Source organism: Dendrobium catenatum, unplaced genomic scaffold (assembly GCF_001605985.2).
Source record: "Dendrobium catenatum unplaced genomic scaffold, ASM160598v2 fragScaff_scaffold_226, whole genome shotgun sequence".
NCBI classification, from domain to species: Eukaryota; Viridiplantae; Streptophyta; class Magnoliopsida; order Asparagales; family Orchidaceae; genus Dendrobium; species Dendrobium catenatum.
In genome coordinates, this window is record NW_021318688.1 from 518,800 (window position 1) to 529,183 (window position 10,384).

Below are 10,384 nucleotides of genomic sequence, written 5' to 3' on the forward strand. Positions count from 1 at the left end.
AATTATAGGAGAGAGTAACTGATCATAGGTTACGACGTGATACTAGTGTTTCTCAAAATCAGCCTGGATTTATGCTAAGTAGGCCTATGGAAACTATACATTTGTTGAGGGGTTTGATGGAGAAGTATAGTGAGAGTAAGGAGAATCTTCCTATGATATTTATTGATTTGAAGAAAACATATGATAAAGTTCCAAGAGAAATACTCTAGAAAGTTCTAGAAAATAAAGGAATTAACAAAGCTTATATTCAAGTCATTAAGGATATATAAATATATATAGGAGCTATCACTTGTGTTCAAACACAAGATTGTTTCACCAAGTATTTTCCTATTTCAATTGAATTACATCAGGAATTAGCTTTAAGCCCGTATCTTTTTGCTTTAGTCATGGATGTTCATACTAGACATTTGCTTGGTGTATGCTTTTACTGATGATATTCTTCTTATTGATAAGACTAGAGACAGAGTTGATGAAAAACTTGAATTATGGAAGTCAACATTAAAGTTTAAAAGTTTTTGTTTAAGTAAATCTAAAATCAAAAATATAGAGTGTACTTTTTATAATAATAGATCTAATGGTGGGATTGTGATAATGGGCGATCAAGTCATTAAAAAAGTACACGTTTTAGATATCTCAAGTCTATTATTCAAAACGATGGTGAAATAGATGGGATATTATTAGCAGAATTCAAATTGGATGGTTGAACTGGAGGAATGCATCGAGACTGTTGTGTGATAGAAAAGTATCTCTCAAACTCAAGAGAAAATTTTCTAAGATCGTGGTGAGACCTACAAAGCTTTATGGCATAGAATGTTGGTCATTAAAAGAGAAGCATAAAATTAAGTGTTGGTGGATGAGTGGATTTACACTTAGAGATAGAATGTGAAACTAGTATATGCATGAAAAAGTTGGAGTAGCTCTAGTGATAATAAAATTAGAGAAAGTCGTCTTAAATGGTTTGGTTGCATATAGAATCGACTTTCAGATGACATTATTAGGAGAGTTGATGCATTAGATCTAGCCTATGTTAAAAAATGTAGAGGTAGACCTAAAAAGACTTGGTTAGAAAGTATTAAAAATGACATTTTTATTAGATTTAAATAAAAATTTGAAGAAAAAGGATTCATGTAGCCGATTCCACAGTGGGATAAAGACTTGATGTTGTTATTGTTGTTGTTGAAAAGTTAGATGAGGCAAAATAAACTATTTTAAATTCTTATGGAGAATTTTATATCGATGTACAACCACTTCAATATTGATGCAATATTTGATGTCTGAGAAATTTTATGTCAATGTATTAGTTACTCATTAATCTTTGGTTTACTTCTATTAGTGGTTTCGACTAGGTTGGCATCAACTGCAATTCATGTTCCAATCTTCCCTTCATTCCTGTGGACCCTAATACTCTATGGTTTCCCTATTTCCTTTTACCGAGTATTGGACTGTAGCTCTATTTCACTCGAGTATTATAGCATATGTGGCAATTTTTCAATTTCCTTCTGACACCAGCTTATAGATTTGACGTGCCAATTTTTGGCTTTCCTTCTTCAACGACTTCTTTTCTTCAACAATTTTTCTTTGTGGGTATAATAGTTTATGTTCAACTAATTGATTTCGTTTCTTTTTATGGCATTTTGTAGTCGTAAAAAGAATGAAACTTGTTAGAATTGATTAAATGAATATTTTAAAATTGAAGCTCTATTGAGATTTAAGGTTGGAAATCTGCACTTGTGGGAATTCAAATGTGTGAACTGAAACATGTAGTATTCAATGTTTAATATTGCACAATTGGGTATTGAGACTTTTTTTTGTTCGTGAGGCGAGACGTAAGTCTCAAAATAAAAAAAATGTGTAAAGTGCAAATAAAAGTTAAAAGTGCTTTTTTATATAATATTCAAATAGTATGTTAAAAGATGACATATTATCTTTTTATTTAATTATGAAGTAGCAAATTGATATTCATATGAAACAAAAAATTACATGATACGTAAAGTGGCAAGTGATAAATTACATAAAATATAATTAAAATACAAATATTACATGAGAAAAAAATATTAAATATAAAAATTACATAAAAATATCACATAATATTAAGTTCAACTCCATTTTTTTTTTCTTAGTTCCCTACTCATCCATATTTAATTTCTAACAAGAAAATCATCTGTACTGTCATCACTGAGGGAGTCTTTATTTGAGTCGTCATTATAACAAATTGATCTCTCTCCAGTCTCATACTGTGGAGTTCAATACCTCTCAATATGCTTCTTCTTCATTTATTGCAGTCATCTTTCTCATTCCTAAATATTTTTCATCAACATAAAGATGAAATTAATACTCTAAAATTTTTAGAGAGGAGGTGGTGGTGTGTGTGACTTTCAAGAGATCCTTGATGGCGGCTTCGACGGTGGTAGCTACAGTGAAGCTAGCGGGATGGAGGTTAAGGCAGTTGAGAGGAAATTGTTGCGACTCGGGGGTGTATGAACATGTGATTTGTTTGTTGCTTTACTTTAGAATTTATGCAAGTTTTAAATCAAAAAATATATAAATAGGTGAGGCGTAAGACTCATGCCAGCAAGGCGAGGCGGGCCTTAACCAAGCTGAGGCGCAAGCCTCATAAAAAAAACTTGAGGCGGAAGCCTCGAGGTGTTTTTCACTGAAATTGCATTGAGGCAGGCCTCAAGGCAAGCCTCATATTGCGCAATTTATACAATGGTAGTATTAGGTTAATTTTTTATGGATTTTTGGGAAGTTACTAATTTTGGGTCTTTTGGGTTATAAAAAAACCTATGAGGCACACAAACTTGAATAAATTCCAAGTAAAAAGGGTCTTATTTTCTCTCAATATGAAGATGCATTGTTAGATACGGTTCTTTTTGAACACTAGCAGGCCATGATGATAGCTTCCAGGGAATGATTTTCGTTATACAGGCATAAGGCTTCGATTTTCATAATAGAAACTTTATCATTTGTCCTTTCATCTTAATTGTTTTTTAATTTCTGTGTATGCGTGATTGAAATTTTGTCAAATGTGATGCGCAAGATTTTCATTTTATGGTGAATTTCATTCAGGGCATAATTTGTATTGATTGTTTCTTAGATTTCTTGTAGCCATCCACCGGCTTTCATCCTCATTATTCACAACCTTTTCTAGAATTACCATCCCACAATCAAATGATGTTCCTATACTTCACAGTTAATCATAATATCAACCCTCAAATATCAAAGTCATCTCTGTTTTTCTTTTTAAAGTTTGTAACTCTCAAAAACAACATTGAATAGGTGACATAGGATGGTTAAGGATGTAGAGTTTCTTATGCAACATTGGAAAAGATGCAAGATAAAAAAACAATAATCCATACATTAACAACTCATTATTTGAACAAAAAAATTGAAATAATACAGAAACAGCAAGAATGCTTTGTTCATTCTAAGGTATAATTTTAACAATCGCACAAAAAATAAAATTCCAAAAGAAATAGTAACGAACATTAAATTTCAGCAACAAGTCAAGTTTACACTTCAAAAAGAAAGCCCGATGCCTATCTCCCTTGTCAAGATTTCAATCGAACACAAAAATAGTGATTTAACAATTTAATAGGGCAATGATAGAAATCACCCCCAGAAGGAAGAACTAGACCTCATGTTAGTACAAGAAGTCTCTCTCAGGAAGTAGCAATCCACACCTTGAAGCACTCGAAAAAGACATATCCAACAATCACATAAACAAAGAGAGAAAAACCGATTGTATTTCAATATTTAATGTTCACTAAGTCTCAAGGGTCCTCTTTATAATCTACAAAGCACCCAAATTAAGAAACTTCTCATAATCTATAAAAATCAACTCAAAACAATAGGTCGTCTGCAAGTTCAGTAAATAAGTTCCACATCCTTATTACTTATTCTAAGGAATTGCCAGAAATCTTCCATGCAAAGTTGATGAGAGCTTCACCATTTGGTGAGGAGGCTGATGCGGAAAAACGTAGTAACTTTTACATGGTTCTTGCAAACAGGCAAGGAAAAGATGCCCATGTTCACTCATTATTTTACCAATCACTTTCTCATTCGTTCCTGACTTCAAAATAAGTGGAATCAGATGCAACTCATTTTAGAGAAAGGTTATGAAGAGATGCATTTTATTCAATGCAAGGAGGAGATAAAAATTGGTTTAGCAAGAATGTTTAAGCAATTTAGTCTAAAATAAAAAGTTATTTCAGATGAGAAACGCTGTAAGGGGGAAGTAGCCAGAAAATTCAAGAGGAAACGGAAGTGAAGTACCTCCTATGTCGTTTGCAGTAAGTGCACTGCACTGCATCCCACAACGGGAAGGGCCACCACAATCCTATTGCAGCAAGGATAAGAAAGAAGGTTTAGTCAAATAAAATGATTTCATCCATGGCACCACATACCAAGCAATTCAATTGATTAATATCAAGACACATCCAAAGATATTTAGGAGGGCACTACGTACAAAACCAAACTAAAAAAAAAAAAGTTAATAAAATTCAGAAGAAACTTTTTTTTAATTAGATTAGGTTCTTAGTTTCATTTATTAGTTTACTTTTTGCTAGCTAAATTTGTCATTATAATATATAAACAAAGACTAAAGCCATAAGAAAGAGATTCAATTTAGAAGGCTTCTAAATTTAATGATATTAGATTTAGGTGTCCTTCAATTTATCACGATGAATCTAGTATATAGCTGCAGAACCAATCAAAAACGATGTGAGGTAAACAGTTCTAATACCACCTTGGCTGCAAACAACAGTTCATGAATTTCCTGATCCCATGTCTAAATATCAAAGCTAACAATAAAAACAGAGAAAGGTGATCAGAACAATTTCTTTAAAAGAAAACCTACCAAAATACATTTCTTATAATAAGAGATCAGAACAATTTCTTTAAAAGTTGTCCTCTTTTCATACATCTTCATATTAAGAAAAGCACATCTCTAGTGGAAGCAAACATTTTCCAAGAGAACAGTCAAGGAAGAAACATGAGAAACACTGAGTTTATGAGAATATATAAGCCCAATGATTGAAAAATAAAGATGCAAAATAAGTGCAAATTCAATTTTAGAAGAATTCTATTTGGTTTGTTTTCTCATATCATATAGAAAAGGTGAAGGCTCAGATTCCATTATAGATAAAGTAACAAACAAGAATAAACAGAATTGGTGCATTGCTGAATAAACAATAATACATACCTTACAATATATAAATAAAAATCACCAAACAAGTGGCTAATAAGGACTTGTGTCCTATGAATTTTACTTGAAATTAATGGTATATTACGTGGAATTTGAAGGTGTTAACACCATCAAAATGGTTAAGTTCGCAAGTATATTCAGAGCAACAGAGAAAACTTTGACAATTAGTTTTTTTTTTTTTTTCAAGGATTATCAATAGTATGCAGATATAACACTGCAGATGTCTGAAGGGTGCCACTTTGGAGTGTAAGCAATATAGACATGAAATATAGAAAGAAATATACAAGAGAAGATAAAGGAAACAGCCCAAGGAGAAACTACCTGACAATTCAGACATCTTGGCTGATCATGATTGAATATCATCTGATCGCAAAGCTGTTCACATACAAATTGATGAGCTGAATATCAATGACCTGAATAGCATAAACTTTAGTTTAATTTGAAGCAATATCGTTAAGAAAATCAATCCAAAAATAAGACAAGGGAGACCATTCAAAACAAGATAGAAGGCTTGATGGCTTTCTTAATGCTAACAATTTAAATAATAAGAAGTACAATGAGGATCCTCCAACCAAAAATAGTAGAAATGAGTGAAAAATGAAAATGATAAGAAAATTAAAAGGCCACGAGAAACTAACCTGATACCACAGCATTGTCTCATTTACTGCAATCTTGTAGAACCTACGAAACAGAACTTCATTGTTATTGAAAAGTTTCACTGTAAGACAGGACTTAAAAATATGACAATAAAGTAAAATAAAATCACTATTGGAAAGGTGGAAAATGAAATTTATAAAAATCTCATAAGATCCGACTCAACATGCACACATATACAAAGTGAAGCTTATACAGATAAGCAAAAAATCACAAGCAGGCTCATCAGGCTCTGTCAAGCTTGAGGAATAATTATTAGATATGTTTGCTATAAAACTCAAGCCAGCGTAAGCCCCATAAGTTAGCTCATGAAACCAATATCGAGTATTGAAGGGGCTAGCTGCAGCGCCAATTATCATCGAATATATTTATAAATAGTTATAGTTAGTTGCGCTTTCCATTATTTTTTAAATGACTGAGGTTCAATGCTGCATGGGATTTCAAACATGGTAGTTCTTGGCCTCACATACAGCATCATGCCCGTTTGATTCCCCTTGCTGAACTGTAATTTGGATTGATTGAAAATAAAAATCTATTAATGGAGCATCTGCGATCGAATTTTTATGAACAAATAACAAGAATCATTACTCAGCTAATGACCATCACGACCAGCAGTAGCAAGAGCCCCCTTATTACGATTATTTAGTGACAGCTTTATGTTTTTGCCAATGAATCATTTGAGTTGTATTCAGTGTTAATTCTTACGAGGCGAATGCCTCGAGCGGATCCTAAATTCGAGGCGCAACTCGAGGCGACTTGAGAGTTAGGCCTTGATGGATCGGATGAGGTGTGCGCTCTTTTCTCACGAGTTGTACGCCTCGAGGCATATTGAGGCGCCGCCTCAATTTACTTGTCATGTTTTAATACCATGATAGTGATCGAGTCGAGTATAAGATTTAGGGTAGGCTTGCCTGCTTCATGTGAGAACTGAGACGTTCTAAAAGCGAACTCCTTCACCACCTTCAATAGACACATTCCGGTCAAAATCGACGTAGCTCGCAACAAAGGTAATGATTTAACTCCCTTCATGCGCTGTTGCAGCTTCCTCTTATACATGCTAAGTAGAGTTCTGCTTCGTGTTAAGTTAGAGCACGCAATGAAGGTGACAAGCTTTCTTCCTGTTCGTCATTTGCTTCCTCGTCACCTGCTGTAGCGAAGGTAAAGCTCTTTCCTCTTGTTTTTCGATTGCTTCGATTTCGCATGCTCATGTATGCAGTCTGCTTCAAACATAGTTTCGACCATTAATTCTATTGAGAACGCCACAAGTTCTGCTATTATTAAATATGTGAAGTACCATTTAAATATTTCATGTATTGTATTATATTATCTACTATTATTTAGTTTCAATGTACAATTTTGTTATTTAATCAAGAATTGTTCTGTATAAGAGCATAAGAAGCGTTGTAGTTTGTCAATGAAATGAATATTATTGTGTGCATGGTTACAGTAATAATATGATATCAGATACTTCTTTAGAGCTATTTTTAGTGCTTGTAAGTTTCTCATCTGTATTTGTATTGCATAAGCTTGCTTTAGAGTAAGTTGATTATAACCTAAGATTTTATTATTGATTACTAATTATTCTTAGACTTCTAATTTTTTTCTATATTTTTTTGGCAATTTAATTTTTATTTATTAAATGTTATCAAATAATTATTCTTTGAATCACAATAATTGATTTTTTAATTTATATATGACCATTAACGTATGTTTGGTAATATCCAAAAATATAATTTTTCAATAATCATATGATATCAAATTATAAGGATTCTTCTGAACGATGTCAAAGTGATGATGAGACTGTCTTGGGTCATAAACCTTTTTTTCCTTTTAGTGCTTGTAAGTTTCTCTAATCTTATCTTCCACTAGAGCTACTCCAACCTTTTCACATATATGCTCATTTCGTATCCTGTCTCTAAGAGTAAAGCCACTCATCCACTTGAGCATCCTCATCTCTGCAACACTTAATATTATGCTTCTCTTTTAATGGCCAACATTCTATACTATAAATCATTGCAGGTCTCACTAACATCTTATAGAATTTTCCCTTAAGTTTGAGATGGACTTTTCTATCATACAACAAGCCTTATACATTCCTCCACTTCAACCATCCAACTTGAATTCTACTAATAATATCCCTATCTATTTCACCAATGTGTACTCTTATTAATGACTTGATCATCCAAAGTCACAATCCCCACACTAGATCTATTATTGTTTATTACTAAAATCACACTTCATCAGTTTTAGATATGCTCAAATGAAAACTTTTTTTTTTTTTTGTCAAACATAAAGAATAATAAAAAAAATTGAATCATAATCATTTTTTTATAAATTCACTACCTGGAGCTATTTTTTAAGAAATCAGTTGATGCATTAGAGCACATAAAAAATGTAATCATTGTATGAGATGTTTGATGCTCAGGTTGTTAAGAAGATTGAGGAAGAAAAAGTGACACAAGCTATCACAAAAAAATATTCTCTGTTAAGTAGCAGATAATCAAGCTAAACTTGTTTTTAGTCCATTATTATTTAGTTGCAGTCAATTATCATACATAAAAATGCACTTTTCAATGCTTTGATAGGTAAATTATTATGGAAAAGAGATGGCATTGCACAAATCATTCTTGGATTTTATGTTGGAGGATGTTGAAGAGATCCCAACCCAACTATGAAAGGAACTTAGAAGAAGGCTATAGAAGTCTATGTGTTCAAATACAATCGTGAACTTGTACTGAACATATCAAGGAAGTTTAGAAGATGAAGAGAGCTTTTAAGGATTGACATAATTTGATTTGCCACTTTTTCTTTTCCTCTTTCAAGCACTCAAACAAAAGGAGAAATTTGAGGAGTATGCTTGTTTCTGAAGTTATGAGCAAGCCAAAATTTGCTAATGATCACAAAGGAAAAAAGGGTTTATGAGGCTATCCTTCCATTATCCTTTTAAAATGAAATGCCTTATGCACTAAAAGGTAAAAACCCTTTCGGTGAACGCCCTCCGCTTAGTGTATGGATGCTGCGTAAACATTGAATATGGCTTTTAATTGAAGGTCCTTCAGTATTAAGTAATTTGACTGATGGCTTACTTTATTTATATCTTTAGTTTATTCATTTCACTTGATTTGCAGATGTTGTTTAATAATTTGATAATTTCTTAATTTATTATTAACTTTTTTTTAAGTTCAATTTATTTTTTTTAATGTTTTTGTAAATATACAAGCTTTATAGGATTGAAATTCTTGTTCAATTTTTTGCAATAACTCGTCTTAAAGATACGCAAAGAATCTCTTGTATGATTTTTAGATTTCGTAATAAAAAATTTTAAATTTCAACTTAACTCCCTCTAACTTCCTTATTTTTTTTAATCCATTCTAACCTAGCAGTGTGAAATACTGAACAGGAATTTTTCTAGCAATCTCCCGAAAACGAAACGGTTGCTCCAAAAGAGGAACCGCTCGTGATTTTGCGAATCAAATCACGAATGCCATAGCAAAATCTTACGAAACAGAAGAAATTTTAAAAATCGGATTGATGAGAAGACCATTACCCGTCTTCGCTCATGACGCCATGGGGGTACTTCTGGCTGGGCGCTGCCAAGCTGTAGTTGTAAAGATTGTTGCCGAAGGTAGCACTAAACTCGCATGGTCTCCCCACCGCGAGGAGCGGCTCCAAGCAGAGAAGAAGTAGGCAAGAAACGAAAACCCTCGCGGCGATGCGACCTGCCGGTAGCATATCTGCAACCATATGGGCAGAGAAGAGTTTGTAGGAACTTCGATTAGGAAGATCGAAGGATGAATCATCCATCGAGTGTTTGGAGAGCATCCTAATCCGAATACCTGCGCCTGTATTGGTTTGCGCTCGGTCGGATTGGCTGAATCACCTGATTTATTTTTAAAAATTTGGAAGGAATTGAATGGAAATTCAGTTCATATTTTCGATCTTATTCTTCAGGAGTCAAAATTAACAATATTTTGATCAATTTTAATACCTTAATAAATCAATTTGAAATTAAGAAATATTTGGGATGAAACTCTAAAGCCATATTTGAAATAGCTAATCTTAAGATTGTTTTTTTTTTCACTCTAAAAATTTATTATGTGGACATCAATTGATAATTAATTATCTTATGGATTGAGATAAGTCATAGTTGGTTCTTACATCATCTAGGCCTCAAAAGTTAATGTAGATGTGCAAGTGCCATTTTTTTTATTTCATATGGATGGTTGGCACTCGACAATCTAATATGTATATTTTGTTTCTCGTGGTTGAAACATTCTTCAATCATCCTTTTAATATTAGTAATAACCTTTCCAAATTTGAGACAAAATTGTATCAACAACTTCTTGACAAGACTTTCCTCGGTAATAATAGCAAGTCATTGAACTACCTACCACCTTACGATATGACCTTGACATGTCAAAGTATTTCTAGACAAAACAGTCTTTGAGTTTAGATAACAATGTCTTTAGCTCGCATGCTTCGTATTTAGAAAATAGAGCGCCATTGGAGCTGGGTTGAGAATTT

General features: G+C 32.9%; 1 protein-coding gene across 2 annotated transcripts in view; it reads right to left on the minus strand.

Annotated features, from left to right (window-relative positions):
• The window catches only part of LOC110108871, a 72,035-nt gene extending 62,292 nt beyond the window's left edge, over positions 1-9,743 (minus strand). For both annotated transcript variants that reach the window (XM_028693070.1, XM_020839707.2), the window contains exons 1-4: positions 9,408-9,743; positions 5,845-5,887; positions 5,528-5,581; positions 4,276-4,339 (exon numbers count right to left, since the gene is read on the minus strand). In XM_028693070.1, the coding sequence (XP_028548903.1) occupies positions 4,276-4,339; positions 5,528-5,581; positions 5,845-5,887; positions 9,408-9,682 (436 nt within the window). In that variant the 5' untranslated portion in view covers positions 9,683-9,743. The remainder of the gene's footprint in view (positions 1-4,275; positions 4,340-5,527; positions 5,582-5,844; positions 5,888-9,407) is intronic.
• Positions 9,744-10,384: the final 641 nt, after the last annotated feature.